Raw genomic sequence first — 15986 nt, forward strand, 5'->3', positions numbered from 1 at the left:
CTCTTGGGCAATGGCTAACCACAATTTCAGAGGACTGATGATGAAGCATGCTACCCCTTCTCCTGACAGTGTAGTGCTGGACTCAATGAGATATTCGTTTTTAGACGTGAACAGTGTGAAAATTTGTGTGCTTCACTGTGTCTACTTGTTATAAAGTTTTTTTTTTCTTTTTCTTTCAGTTTTTGGGAGAGGTCAGGAAGTTGAGTTGAAAAGGAGAAGTAAATGGGTGATAGGAATTCTTTCTCTTTTCCCCTACCCCCCAACCCCCACAGAAAATGGGAAGAGAAGAGAAAGGCCAGAAGGATTTACAGATTGGCAGGCAACTTCAAAGTTACATGTTGAGTTTATTGTATCCTTAAAAAGAAAAGCAAGTTCTGCATAATAGAGACTCATAGTTTCATGTACAATCCTTTCTCTTTCCATATCATATATGAAAATGCTAATTTTTTTGGTGTTTGTTAAGCACAGAATTTTTTAAATGGGGAAAAATGTGCCCATCCTTCTCTAAGGAAATTTTCAAATGCTGACATGGTCTGGATCTGTGGATGAACTGAGTTCATCAAAGTACTTATAGCAGCATCTCTATGTGGTTTGGGGACTTGAGAGTTTCAGAGCCCAGTGGTTAAGCTAATCCCATCTCCGACCTCCAGATCCACCTGGAGCTCTCCATACACCACTACTCTAATTTTATGTTTTATGTGCTGCTGCCAGCAAAGTTGCAAATGCTGAATCAGGTCTCTGTTGTAGGACTTCAGGTTTGTCATACTCCAACACCTAGAAAATAGGAAGGTGAAAAAAAATAGGAAGGTAAGTAAGGAACAACACTGTATTGGCAGTCAGGAAACATTGGTTCAAGTCCTGGCCCTGCCACTAACTCACTGTGTTACCTCAGTGTTCCCTGTTAAATGCCTCAGTTTCCTCATCTTTAAAATGGGGGCTAATTTTTAAGGTTCTTCCTAATGCGGATATTCTAAAGGTTTGAGTAGCTGGGAGAGCAGCCATGGCTTGTCTTGAAAGGGAAGGAAAAGCCCTTTTGCCCTGGCATGAGTCTTGCCCTCTCTTCTTGGTCCCAGGAAGTTCTTATTACCTTTCCATTGTCCATAACTAGGATGCGGTCACAGTCCAGGACAGTTGTGATGCGATGCGCAATGATCAGCACCGTACAACCACGGAATGCCTCTCGAATTGTGTGCTGAATTAGGGCATCAGTGTCCACATCAATGGAGGCAGTAGCTTCATCTATTAATATAATCTGGTAATGCAGAAGTAGAAAATATAGTTAGAACCAGGCGTAGGGAAGAGGAAGGGAATAAGCATTCGTTAAGTGTCTATTGTGTGCCGGGCACTCTGCTAAGTGCTTTAAAAATACTATCTCATTTGATCCACACAACAACCCTGGGAGATAGGTGCTATAAAAAAGTTAAATGACATGCCCAGGGTCACATAACTAGCAAGTGTCTGAGGCTGGATCTGAACTCAGGTCTTCTAAATCTAGGCTCAATGCCCTATCCATTGCACCATCTAGAGCTAACTATATATAGCCAAAAAGCAAAGCCCCTAGGATTTAAAATGTCCCCAGAGCAACTTCCTTCTTTTTATCTAAGACTATATGAAAGGAAAAATTTAGACTATTTCAATGCAATAAATTATCACATTAATTTTTGGCTCAAAAATCTTCATTAGTTCCTTATTGCCTGCTGAATAAAGTTCAAACTCCTCCATCTGGCAGACAAAGACAAAGAAAAAGACAAAACCAGCCACCATTCTACATTTCCAACCTTATTTCATATTATCCTCCTCCATGTACTTCATAATCCAGCCTAACTTAAATATTTTTTGTCCCATGAATACTGCCTATATTTTCCCACTTCCATACTTTTGGTAATAGTATCCCATGTAAGGAATGTGCCCCCTTCTCCTCTTGGCCTGTTGATCCATTCAACTTTGAAGCCAATCTAAATGTCATTCCTTTTAAATTTTCCTACACTGCCAATCAGCAATGACCTTTTTCCCTTAGTGTTCATATAACATTTTGCACCTTTAACACAAAGGCAGATCCATATGTGAAAAGTGAATTATCCATATGCAGAGTAGAGGTTCTGTATCAACATGGGGAGAATAGGGTCATGGACTGTAAAAAAAAGGTGTATATATGGGATTGTTGGGGGGGGCAGTTCTTACTGTGCTTTGGGACATACCTAAGAGTGTGTGTGACTATGACATCGCTGCAGTTACCAACAATATGAATTTTGGCTCAGAGTGCACACTGACCCACTCTTGTTTGGCTGTCAATGAATAAGGCTTGCCAAATGTTTACATCATCAACTGTTACTTCATGCCCTGAGGAGCCACAACTACAAGATGGGGTGGGGTGCTAGCAGGAACTAAAATAGAATCCTGATTATTATAAAGTGAAATGTGTACTGCATTAAAAATACAAAGACTTAGGTTTAGATTCTGACCTGAACCACAAATGGAACCTTGGGAAAAATATGCCTCAGTTTCCTTACTTGTGAAATGATGTAATAATCTCTACCTCCCATGTTAGTGAAGACCAAATGAGAAAATTATAAGAAAGAGTTTTGAAAAAAAACGTGTAACATGGAAAATTCAAAGGATTATTATTTATAATAGCAAATTATTATATTATTATAATAACAAATTATTGCAAGGCAGAGTGGTATAGTGGGTGGAGGACTGGTCTTCAAGTTAGGATGACCTGGGTTCAAGTACTATTTCTGACAGATATGAGCTGTATTGCCATGGTCAGGTCATTTAATATCAGTGCCCCCACAAAATATCTTAAACTGTAAATTAAAGAAGACTTGCTGATCTTCACTGGTGGAGTGAGTTTCCACACCAGCCCTATTACTGATGAAACCATAGCTGATGAAACAATCCCAAATTAATTACTGTTATTATTGGCAAATAATGCATCTTAACAACATTTCTATATATAGATTGAACAACTTGGACAGGTTAGTAAGGCTGATCAAATAAGAAAAGAAGACAGATACACAAATGAAAACAAAATTTTAAGTGTCAAAGACACTTAAAGAGTTGAAAAGTAAATGTCTTTTCAGAAGGCATCCAGCTCTTTCATCTCCTAATGATGTTTCTTTTTTTAATTAATTTCTTTTAACTAACAAGAGTCAGCCTTCTCTTCTTCTCCCCCCACCCAATGATGAAGAAAGAAAAACAAAAACCCCCTTTCAAACATGTACAATCAAGCAAAACATATTCCCACATTGGTCAAGTCCAAAAATAAACGTCTCAATCTATCCAATCCATCACCTCTCCATGGAGGTCAGTAGCCTGTGTCATCATTAGTCCTCTGGAATCATGATTAGTCATTGCATTGATCAGAGTTCTTAAGTTTTCAAGGTTGTTTGTTTTTATAATATTGTTATTGTAAAAATTGTTCTGTTTCTACACACTTTGCTCTAAATCAATTCATATAAGTCTACCCAAGTTTCTCTGAAATCGTTCCCTTCATCATTTACTACAGCAGAATAGTATTCCATCACATTCATATACCATAATTTGTTCCACCATTGCCCTGGGCATCCCTTCAGTTTCCACAAAAAGAGTTCCTAGAAACCTTTTTATACATCCTTAGTTAGAGTTTGTTTTGCTTAGGACTGATCCCTCCCTTAATATACCCTCCTTCCTTTTGTCCTCCCCTTTCCTTCCTATTTCCCTGTTGAGTGAAATATCTTTCTGTACCCAATTGTGCATATGTATTCTTCTCTTCTTTTAGTTAGTTGAGAGTGAGTTTCAATTGTTGTATGTTCCCCTTACCTCTTCCTCTTTGTTTGTATAAACTTCTATTTGCATACCACAATTTTGTGAGATAATTGTCCCCATCCATTTCTCCCTTTTTTCTCCCTGACATATTGTTCTTTCCCTTTCCTTTTTTTCTTTAAGACAATAAAAACCTAACAGAACCACTTCCAGGTCCCCTGTATAATTAGACTCCTTCTGTGACCCCTTATGATGATTGGGTTCTGAAGGGACACATGTGCCATCTTCCCACATTATAATGTGAACTGTTGATCCTTGTTTAGTCCCTTCTGATTATTCACTCATGTTACCTTTTTTCAAATGTCTTTTTGACTCCTGTGTCTGCATTTCGAAGTTTCTGTGTAGCACTAGTCTTTTCATCAGAAATGCTTGGAAGTTTTCTACTTGATTAGAGTCTCGTGTTTTTTCTCTGATAGAATTATTATATTCAGTTTTTCTGGGTAAGTTATTCTTGACTATAAACTCATATTCTTCAACTTCTGGATTATGGTATTTCAAATTCTCTGCTCCTTCATAGTGGTGGCTACTAAATCATGTGTAATCCCGCCTATGGCTCTTTGGTATTTAAATTCTTTCTTTCTGGCTGCTTGCAAAATACTTTCTTTGACCTAGAAGCTATGGATTTTGGCTCTAATGTTCCCGGGAGTTTTCATTTGGGGGTTTGTTTAAGGAAATGGTTAGTGAATTCTGTTTGTACTTTCCCCTCTGGTTCTAAGAGATCTGGACAGTTTTCTTTTATGGTTTCTTGAAATATGATGGCTAGGCTCTTCTTCGTTCATTTATTTGTTTTGGTTATGGCTTTCAGGCCGACCAATGATGCTTAAATTATTTCATCTCACTCAATTATTTATACTATGAGATATCTCATATTTTCTTCCACTTTTTCAGTCTTATGGAGTCATTATTTTTTACTTGATCCATTGTCATCTTCAGGGAGTTTGTTAATTGAGTAGGGTTTTATGCTTAGTATGCCAAGCTGTTAATTCCCTTTCAGATTATTTCTTCATATCTCTTATTTGTCTTCCCTTTTTTTTCTCTAGTGCTCTCAGTTCATTTATAAAAACTATTTTGTTTTGCTTTTTATTTTTTAATTAGGACTCAGTCTGATGCATTTACTAAATCTGTTTGGGGGTGTAGGGTAGAGCTTGGCCATACTTACTGCTACTTCATCATCTTGGCTCTACTTCCTTCTTCTTTTTTTCTTTTGTGAGGCAATTAGAGGTTAAGTGACTTGCCCAGAGTTACACAGCTAGTAAATGTTATGTGTCTGAGGCTGGATTTGAACTCAGGTCCTCCTTACTCCAGGGCCAGTGCTCTATACACTGCACCACCTAGCTGCCCCTTGGCTCCACTTGCTAAAGGCAATTTGGAGTATCTGCTCCAAAGAGTGCTAGATTTATTGTCAAAGAGTGGAGGTTTGAATCTGGGTTCTGCCCAGATCAGGTGGGCAAGTTACTTAACCTTTCTGGGTCTCAGTTTTCTCAATTGTAAAATTAAGGGGGCTGGAGTAGACGAGCTCAAGGGTTCTTTCTAGCTCTAGTTATGAGCCTATGGTCCTTCTTTGCTCTTCCTTACCTTGGAATTGCGCAGGAGGGCTCTAGCTATGCAAAGAAGCTGCCTTTCCCCAACAGATAAGTTTCCACCATTTTCCACAACTTCAGCTAGCAGTTTTTCTGGGAGTTTTGAGATCTGCCACACAAAGATACAAGTGTTACTCTGAGGACCACCCCCAGAAAAAGGAGCAGAAGCAGATTCTGCCTCATCTAGCCTTTATTTATATATTCACTGCCATTTGGACATAGTTTGGCTTATCCTGAAGGCGCCTTCCAGAAAGGCAGTGTAAGTCAGACCATAGCAACCCCTCTCAAGTCTTCCAAAGAAGAGCAGCTCATTTGTTCAAAAAAAAAAAAAAAAAAAAGATTTTGGTGTTTGTAGTTACTCACTGTCTTAGTCAAGCATGTTCTTTCCAAAGCTTGCCAGATTTGCTCATCAGTGTAATTTTCAAAGGGGTCTAAGTTGAACCTGCCACACAACAAGGAGATACTTTATCAACAATATCAATGAAGCATGTTAAGGATAGCCAGACAGAGAATGTTGGATCATTTATCTCAATTGTGGTTCATTTGTTCATTTGCCTTATGCAATACTATAAACATTCTTCTGAGGGAAGTCTACATGATGTAGTAGGAACAGAACTGGATGGGGAAACTTGGGTTCTAGTCCTTGCTTTCCCTTTTCTGGAATTAAATTTCCCCTCCATAGATGCTTTCTGTGGTGGGGCCCTCTAAGACCTAGTAGGATGTAAGCCATTTTGCTTTTTTATCTCCAGCACCCAGCACAGTGCTTCTCACTAGTAGGTGCTAAATAAATGTCTGCTAAAGTAAACCAAATTCCAGCTCTGATATTCTAGGCAGTCAACATGAAGTAGCTCTTACCTTATGGTGCCTGATAGCAAAACAGGATCTTGAGGGATGATCGACAGCTTGGACCGCAGATCCTCTAGGCCAAGGCTACAGATGTCAATGTTGTCAATAAAGATGCTACCAGCAGCAGGCTCCACTAGCCGGAATAAAGCCACTGCCAAAGAGGACTTTCCTGCAGAAGTGAGGAGTAAAATAATACTGTTACTACTTCATTCTGAAGCCCTTCATTGGCCCTTGTTGGAAACCCAAGCCCACATAGTGCCCTAGATAGCCAACCCCACAGGGAAACCTTAACTACTGAATTACCCACTTTATTTGTGGGCACTAGAGGGCAAGGGCTGGTTGTTTCATTAGATCTGTACTAGCCCAGAGTTTTAATTCAACAAATACTTAATTCAGTTTAAAAAAAAACCTATTAGCCACCCACTGGGCATATGATATTGTTATAAACATGGATTGAGAGTCGAAATTTAAATAAGGCAGGGGCCCTGCCCTTGTGCCATTTACAGTGTGGCAGGGTGGTAAGTATTGAGTCAAGAAGCAAAAGCAGCATGGCCTATGGTGTAGAAAACACTGCACTGAGGCTTTGCTACTCACAAGCCATGGGACCTTGGTCACATAATATTACCTTTCTGGCCCTCATTCTCCTCCTCTGCAAAAGGAGGGGGGTGGACAAAAGGTTCTCTCAAGCCCCTTTCATCTCTCATGTTCTATAAGAAACACCAAAGGAAGGTCCAGCAGATGCTGACAAGGGCAAAGAGGCAGCCAGGGATCCCTCACCAGAGCCTGTTCTTCCCACGATGCCCACCACTTCTTGGCTATGAAAGGTCAGGTTTATGTCGTTGAGAACTATTGGTGTATTGTCTCTGTATCTCATCTGATAATCCTTGAAGGTTACTTGCCCTTGCTGTGGCCAACCTGGGGGGCAGCTCACCCCTTTGATGTGTAAAGGGGGCTCAGGAACACACAGCTTTATTTTTTAAAAGAAAAAGAAAGTGATTGTTACAACCCCCTTCTCCCTATCCCAGGGGTGGTAGCCCACGGACAAGTGTTATAAGTTGTCATTTAGAAGGTGCTAAAAGATTCCTCTATTACCCCCCCCCCCCATTTTGCCTAACAGTCAGAAATCCCCACAAGTAAAAGTTACTCATTATGGTCTGCTGGAGATATATGCATTTTGACTGGCTGAAGGTCTGATAATTACCTGAAAGGAGCCTATTAGAATAGATTTACTTTATTGGATTTTCAGCCATCAATCAATACCCACAACCTCTAGGCAGTTAGTGAGGCCCTGAGAGAATAGCATTCAGAATGGGTTAGTTTGGATGAGAGTAGGGGACACACAAAAAGGAGACTAAATGAAAAATCTTTAGAACTGTAGGAGACCCTGGGATGATGGGATCTTTATGTACAGGACATTAGGATGGGGAAGGTGAGAGCAAGAAGAGCTGGTGAAGTGCCAAAGACTACTTTTTTACCTCCTTTTACAAATAAATGCTAGTTAACTGGCTGACTTTTAAAAAAGATCACGTAATAGTTCTCTACATTTTTTGAATCCTCCTACCTTCATGTACTGGAGTATCCTCTCCACAGAAGTAAACCTGGCCTCTGTTTCTGAACCCAACCTGGCACAAGCCTGAAAATTTGCAGCCAACTGGAATCAAGAAGAAATGCCATACTGTAAGTATAAGTCCTTCTCTATCCTACACAGGTCAGGATGGGATACCCTACCACTCCACATTCCTAAGGGAGAATCGTAGAATTTCAGAGATGGAGGGAGGCTGAGAAATCATCTATTCCAGTTCCCTTATTTTACAGATTAGAAAAATGTAACCTCAAGATGATGGTGACTTTCCCAAGATTGCATAGATAGTAAAAAGCACAATTGAGATCCAAATGTTCTTTTCATTTTTTTCTTATTAAATGAAGGTCCCTAGATTAAGGTGGAGTAGAAGACTTCATGACAGAGATGGAGCTGGGCTTTGAAGGCTAGATAGGATTGGGAGAGGAAGAAGGTTTGACAGCCTTCTCCAGAATGAGTGGGAGGCTCAGAATCATGGAAACTGTTTTGGAATAGCAGGGAGCTCTGGTCAGATAATGTGGGAAACAACACAAGGTTTATGAGAAGAGGTTTTTATATGCACGTCATGTAGACAGGCAAATATGTACCTATGAATATGTGCATACTGAAGATATATGTGTGTCTGTGTATATGTGTGTGTGTAGGTATGAATGTGTACAATGTATGTATACTTGTGTGGTCATAAGCATGGAATGTGTGAATGTAGGTCTCTACAGTGTCTGTATATGAGTGTATGGTGCCTATTCTGTGTAGGCTCTAAAGTTGATAGGCCTGGGAGCATGGGACAGGGTGGAACATGAGCACATGAGGACACTGAGTTCTTTTGCCTCTAAGAGTAAAATAGATCTCAGAGAAAACAGACTCCAAGCCAAGTGGAGAAAAAGCACCCCATACCTTAGGGAACAGTTAATGAATTCCCCTCACAGTGGCAGAGGCAATTTTGTAGTTCCTGAGACAAGTCAAGAGTGCTCAGCTCTATCCTCAACAGACTCCTAATTGGGAAGCGTATTTCTTGAAGAGAGAGAGGGGTAGAAGCCTTCATCCTTACAGCTGAGAGTCTTCCTTATCTCTTCTATGGGAATACCCTTCTTCTGAGTTTGAACTATGCCCTTATTGGGGCATTGTGTGCAGTTCACATAAGAAAAGTATTGTCAGATGTAGCTCTCATCAGCTCTCTCAGCCTATCAGTTGCAGAGAAGATTGTCATTGTTGTTCAGTTGTGTCCAACTCTTCATGACCCCATGGACCATAGCACACCGGTACTGTCCATGAGGTTTTCTTGGCAAAGATACTAGAGTGGTTTGCCATTTTCTTCTCCAGGGGATGAAGGCAAACAGAAAAGGTATCAAACTGCTTGCATAGGAGTTTCCTTCTCCTGGGTGTTCCCTCTACCAGTGAAGTCACAGATCCACTTACTATCCCTACCCTACTGACTAGTCTTAGGAGGGAGATTCTGTATCACATCCTTCACACACACCCCAGGAGGACAACAGATTTGTCTGTTGTTGTCACCCAGAGGATGGTGACCAGGATGTTGAAAAGACTGAAGACTATGCCACATGAGGATCAATTCAAAGAACTGGAGATGTCTGGAGAACAGAAAGCTTAGAAGGGATATAGGTACTGCCTTTACGTATTTGAAGAGCTGTCAGGTGGAAGAAGGATTTGACTTGGGCAGCCTGGCCTCTGGGGACAGGATCAGGAAAAAGGAAGGAAAGTAGCAGAATCTAGAGAATATTTTGTCTTACTGTAAGAAAAATAATTTCCTAATGGTTAGTGCTATCCAAAAGCAGAATAAATTCTTGTTGACTGAAGCTCTGTGCTCCCAGGTCTATCATGACACATGTATGACACATGCATGACCATTTGTCAAAGATGTCATAGAGAGGAGATTCCTGCTCAGGGAATCCTTCCTTCACTAAGATTCTTTGAATCTGTGTACAAACTGGGTAAGTGCTGAGGTTGATAATCATGAAACCTGGAGCCAGAAAGACCTGAGTTCAAATCCAGCTTCAGACACTTAGTGGCTGTGGCCCTGGGCAAATCACATAACCCCTCTCTGCCTTAGTTTTCTCAGCTATAAAATGGGGATAATAACATCACCTATCTCTCAGGGTTGTTGTAAAGATAAAATGGGATAATATTTGTTAAACATTTTGTAAACTTTAAAGCACTACAAAATGCTAGCTATTGTGAAAGAGGCCCAGAGAAATCAGAACAAGAAGCAAAGGAATTACAGTGTGGAAAAGTGGGAATTAAAACAAAAATGCGTTTTAAAGAAAGCACTACACCGTGGGTAAGGATATCAGTCTTTCTTTGTGTCCTCTGCTGCCTCATTGTCCACATCATTCCCCTTAACCTTGAGTGTACACCTAGGCTCTGCCAGGACTATCTCCCAATTGTTGAATTACCATCTCTGTGCAGATAACTCCCAGATCTGTACATGTTGTTCAGTCTCTTCCAAGCTTCAGTCCTACATTACCAATTGCTGATTAGACATTTCAAACTTGATGTCTCATAGACATCAAACTCGAGAAAATTCATAATCTTTCTCTCTTCTTATCCCCCCATAAACCTATTCCTCTACCACACTTCCCTGTCTCTATTGAGAATACTACCATCATCCTAATCTCCTGTTTCACCACCTACCTGTCTGACCAAGCTTTGTCTCATTCTCCTTTATTGGCTCATAGTATGCTCCTTCTTTGAAGTTGTTCCTCATTGGTTAATTAGTTAAAAATAGGTTTAACTATCATCTCTTTACAGCTGACTCTCAGATCTATATATACAGCCTCAGTCTCACCCTTGAGTTTAGCCTCACATTAACTATTACCTAGTGGACATTTCAAGCTGGATGTTTTGGAGACATCTCAAATTCAATATGTCCAAAATCAAACTCAATATGTAATCCCACACACACCCTTCCAAACTTCCCCTCTTCCAAACTTCCCTGTTTGTCAAAGATACCATCACTGCTCTAGTCTTCCAATCTTTCTCAATATTATCCCTCACCCTACATATCAAATCAGTTACCACATCTTGCTGTTTCTACCTCCACAACATCTCTTATATCTTACTACTTCTCTGCATTCACACAGCTACATTTTAGTTTAGGCCCTTGTAACCTCATGTCTAGATTATTGCATCAGGCTCCTAACTGGTTTCCCTGCCTCAAGTCTTCCCTCATTCCAATTCATCCTACTCACCATCACCCAAGTAATTTTCTTAATTGCGTATATGATGGTTTGTATCCCTTGATCAATCAACTCTAGTGACTTCCTATTTCTGTTCTTTTATGATAAAATATGAACTCCTCTCTAGCTTTTAAAGCCCTTCACAATCTGGTTCCAATCTTTGTTTCAAACCTCAGTGTACATTTACTCTCCCTCCTACACTCTTCAATACAGACAAAACTAGCTATCTCTTTGTTCTCCATGCATAACACTATTATCTTCCATCTCTGTGCCTTTGCACTGGCCATCCGATGTACCTGGAATGCTTTACATCCTTACTTGTGTCTCACTTCATCTGAAAATGGTCTGGGGGGGAGTGGTCTAGCTGGACTACAAGCTCAGTATGGTTCAACTGTGTGACACGGCAGCCCAAAACATCAATATAATCTTAGACTAAATGAAGAGAGGTCATATCCAGAAGTAGGAAGGTGATAGTCATCCACTCTGTCCTTGGTCTGACTGTGAAGGATTCTAGGTTTTAGAAAGGACATTAATAAGCATTAGGGCATACAAAGAAAGAGGAGGGAGGATGCAATCCTTTGAATCCTGCCCTAGGAGTACTATCTGAAGAAGTTGTGTTAGTTTAGCTTTCATAAGACTTGAGCAGGAGGAGCTTTTCAAATAGAGGCAAAGTAGGTTGGGAATGCAGAAGAAGAGACTGCTTCAGATGCAGGTTGTACTAGATAGCCCCTGAAGTCCCTGCTAATGCTGAGATTTGACAATTCTTGAAGCAACTTGGGGTGCTTCTTCTTCTCACAGCATAATTTTTCTATTTAGAGAAGGAAAAGGTTGAAATTTGGCTGAAACAGCAAGAGGCAGAATCCACAGCCACAATGTCAAGGCTATGACATTTCAGATGGATGATTACTAGTCTGTTTGTTATTTATCAGTGTACAAATAACAAGGAGCTTCAGATCCCCATCATTTTAATCAACAGAATCCAGGGCATCTGCTAAGGAATGTCATGGGAGTAGAGAGAAGGGTTCTGGACCCCACCCCTCTCACCACCTGCCTGTCCACTACGACTTAGAGTAAGCCATTGCCATTGAGAATAACAGATACATCTGGGACAGGAACCCCACCTGGACAGAGTTGAGAGGTAGACAAAAGGTACTGCCAGCTGTTTGAAGCAAGAACATTGATATATATGTGTCCACAGAACAAATTACTGAAGCAAATAAAGAGACTTTTTCAAACTTGAAGCTTTGTTGCCTTCCTTAGCAAATGAACTACAGACACGGTATTGACCATGGGACTTCATCTCTCAGAATCCTCATCACCATCTCTACCCCAGACATTATTGTGATTTTTGATTCTCTCTGAGAGTAGGGAGAGTACTGGTCTGGAGTCAGAAAAACCCATCTTCCTGAGTTCAAATTTGACCTCAGATACTTAGTAGCTGTGTGACCCTGAGCAAGTCACTTTAATACTGTTTGCCTCAGTTTCCTCATCTGTAAAATGATCTGGAAAAGAACATGGCAAACCACCCCAGTATCTTTGCCAAGAAAACCCCAAATGGGGTCACAAATAGTTGGGTATGACTGAAAAATGACTGACTGAAGATTATGTGCCTGCTTCTGTTTTAGACACTGCCTCACACCCTGGCCCATTTACTGATCTTGAATGGATTATGTCCATACTACTTCAACAGGAACTTTCTGCCTTTGATTCTCTCAACAACACCCCTGTCTCCTCCAATACACACTAAGCCCCTTAAACCAGGAAGGCATCAATCAGTGCTTATGGAACAAGCTAAATTCAAGTACATAATGAGTCTCTACCCCAGCCATACATACTAGGCACAGAGCCAAAGAGAACAACGTACCACCAGGCTCACCTGCAGAATGTAGCTTATGGTCATGGCTTTATAGGAATAGTTTATAGAAGAAGGACTCAGAACCACAAACAAGGCCACTGCTAGGGTCATCAGGTTGGTTAGGAGCTCGAGTCTCAATGAGATCCAACGTGTTGCAGACACAAACAGCAATACATAGTTACAGTGGTTGTCTGTGAGCCTTCTGAATCTAGAATGAGATAGAGGTGTTGTGGGAATGATGATCATGCAAATCAAATCCATCTTCAAAGATTTTCTGCAGTACTACCTCCTGCTTACAACTCACCCACTCCCACCTCTGAGGTTGTGAATAGATCAAGCCCTCCCACCTCTGTCTGCCAAACCACAGCCCTCTCCCCTCCAGCACACTGTTTGAGATACATCTCTACTATGAAGCAGAATAGCCATCCAGTCTTGAGGCATCCGGGCAATGGATGTTGTACACACTCATGTGTGTACAATAAGCACTTTATTATCGGGCAGTTAAGCAACTAGACATTCTGGTTAGGGAGGTGTGTGGTATAATATGAAAATCACTAGTCTTAAAGTCAGGAAATTAAGATCTCAGGTTCAGAGTTTTGTTTTGTTTTTTTTTTTTACAGAACAAATAAAAATTTTATTAAAAAGATTTATGTTCTAATGTTCTAAGATCCCTTCCAGTTTAGAACTCTTTACAACACACAGCATACCTCTGTATATAATGGATACTCATTCACTGATTATAACCAACCCAAGTAGGAATGGAAGTTCCAGGATTGGTAGAACTGAAATTTAGACAGCAATGGCATAGAGTGGAAGGGCAAGAGTCAACTCTATGGAAAAGAATGCTCTCATTTAGTGGAATGCCAGACCCCATTATTTTTTATCAAAATTTAAGTACTTATTAGATATCCTGCTCTCTAACAATCAGAGTTGTATAACAATGAAATAGGCTGTCCCATGAAGTATTAAGCTCATCATCACGAAGAGGACTCTGAGACTGGCCAATAATAGTTCTGGGGGAAAGGCTATGTCTGTCTCTACCATTTTCTCCACATCTCCACTCCTCAGGCCCAGGAACAAATCTACAAGGACTCATTCCTGGATGTAGTCATTGATTCTCCCATAGACATGTCATATTCTACATCATATTCTACAAAACTCTAGAGGACCTTTTTTCTAAGATGTTATAGAGGCAGAGTTCATATATCAAGGACGAATTGGATTGGATGACGTCTAAGGTCCCTTCCAGCTCTAAGAATCTGAGCTTCTAGGGACAGATCAAATGATACTTCTTCAACACTTAACAAGATTCCAGGTTTCATCATTATGGATTGTTCCTCCACTATTGCCACTAGCCCTTCTCCAGAAATGGTCATCATGAGTTGTTGTGACCAAAAATCTCATCCACTCATAACCAATCCCCTGAATTGTGTGCCTCTCCAAATGTAGCAAGGATGGTCCTCTGATGATGGACTCAGGTAGACACTAGGCCCTCTACTCAAAACTTTTCCAGCTCATGAGAACCTGCCAGAACTTATATTCTTTTGGTATAATCTTCAGGAACTTAGGGTCACACCTATATAATGGTAAAGCATTAGAGGAGGTTTTCAGTAGAAGAATAAAAAAATTTTTTTTGGTCCGGATAGGGTTACATTGATGTAGAGAACTCCAGGTGAGGAATCCCACCTTTCCGCCCCCCCACTACCATTGCATATTTCTGATACTGAGTCTTCAATAGTTGCCTAAGACACAAGAGGTTAAGTGACCTGTCCAGGGTCACACGGCTAACACGTTCATAGATGGGACTTGGATCCAAATTGTCCTGACTCTGAGATTGGCCAATAATAGTTCTGGGGGAAAGGCTATGTCTGTCTCTACCATTTTCTCCACATCTTAACTCCTCAGGCCCAGGAACAAATCTACAAGGACTCACTCCTGGATGTAGTCATTGGTTCTCCCATAGACATGTATAGAGCTCAGGCCATGCAGAGAGGTAAGGATATGAGAAAAGAATGGAGATCTGCTATAGTTCTCTAGCCTCTTGATCACATTGATGGTCTTCTTGAAAGCCCTGAAGAATAAGAGGGATCAGTTACATATTTTTCTATACTTACAATGTTCCCAGGCAAACCATGCCCCTGACTGACTTGGTTGGTATCGTGGAAGCATCGCATTGTAGGAACAGTAGGTGTATTAGCATTCATCTCAGTCCAATCCCCTCATTCATTCAAACAACAGTTATTGAGCACCTGTTATATGTAAATCGCTGTGCCTTAGTGCTGGAAATGATACACAGTTTAGACAAGACATAGTCCCTGTCCTCATGACGTTCACAGTGTAGTAGGGGGTTAGAACATAATCATTGCTGATACACATTATTATAAGAGAGGGACAAAAAAAGAGCAGTTTGAAGTCAGAGGGAGATCTTTAGAATCAAAGCAATGAGGGAAAGCTGCATGGAGGAAGAGGAATTTAAGTTGGACTTTAAGTGATAGCAAGAATTCAAAAGGTGAAGAGAAGAAACAGTCTTCTAGGTATAAAGGAACAGTTGAAAGACACAGAGGCAAGTGGAGGGAAGGGAATGTGCAGGAAGCAGAAAGTAACTCAATATGGAGGAGATTAATGTGAGTGAAGGCAGATAGATTATTTTTATTGATGATGATTATGGTGGGTCCTAAACATCAGGCAAAGGGATTGAGAGGCAAGATGGTGTAGTGGAAAGGGGCTATGTATTTGGTATTAGAGGTTCTGAGTTTGAATTCCAGCTCTGCTACATATTTCCTATATGACTTTGAGCAAGTACCTTTACCTCTCTCGGACTCAGCTTCCTCCTCTGTAAAATAAGTGGCTTAGATGATCTCAGAAGCCCCTTCTAGCTCTAAACACTATGAAGTTGGTGCTAAGGTGGAATAAAGTAGGAAGGCACCAAAATTTTGTTAAGCAGAAAAATAAGTTGAACAAATCTATACATAAGAAAGACAATGAGAGATAAAAGTTAAAGGTAGGACTTCTAGTGGGAGACATGAACCTGGAACTCAAAGAATAAAAATAGATTTGTAAATCATTTGCATAGAAATGTTAGCTAAAGTCACAGAAGTGAATGAAATTGCCAAAAGCTAAAGCATAAA

At 40.5% G+C, this 15986-nt stretch overlaps 1 protein-coding gene across 2 annotated transcripts in view; it reads right to left on the reverse strand.

Annotated features, from left to right (window-relative positions):
* Positions 1-456: 456 nt before the first annotated feature.
* ABCC11 (ATP binding cassette subfamily C member 11) overlaps positions 457-15986 on the reverse strand; it is a 71433-nt gene continuing 55903 nt past the window's right edge. Inside the window, exons 22-30 of one of the 2 annotated variants that reach the window (XM_027867831.1) lie at positions 14792-14929; positions 12880-13066; positions 7792-7881; positions 7008-7197; positions 6240-6399; positions 5748-5826; positions 5380-5493; positions 1088-1252; positions 457-774 (exon numbers count right to left, since the gene is read on the reverse strand). In XM_027867831.1, coding sequence (XP_027723632.1) covers positions 688-774; positions 1088-1252; positions 5380-5493; positions 5748-5826; positions 6240-6399; positions 7008-7197; positions 7792-7881; positions 12880-13066; positions 14792-14929 — 1210 coding nt within the window. In that variant the 3' untranslated portion in view covers positions 457-687. The remainder of the gene's footprint in view (positions 775-1087; positions 1253-5379; positions 5494-5747; positions 5827-6239; positions 6400-7007; positions 7198-7791; positions 7882-12879; positions 13067-14791; positions 14930-15986) is intronic. The other variant, XM_027867832.1, reaches the window with a different exon arrangement.

This window comes from Vombatus ursinus, unplaced genomic scaffold, assembly GCF_900497805.2.
Source record: "Vombatus ursinus unplaced genomic scaffold, bare-nosed wombat genome assembly UNPS02014786.1, whole genome shotgun sequence".
Lineage (NCBI taxonomy): Eukaryota > Metazoa > Chordata > Mammalia > Diprotodontia > Vombatidae > Vombatus > Vombatus ursinus.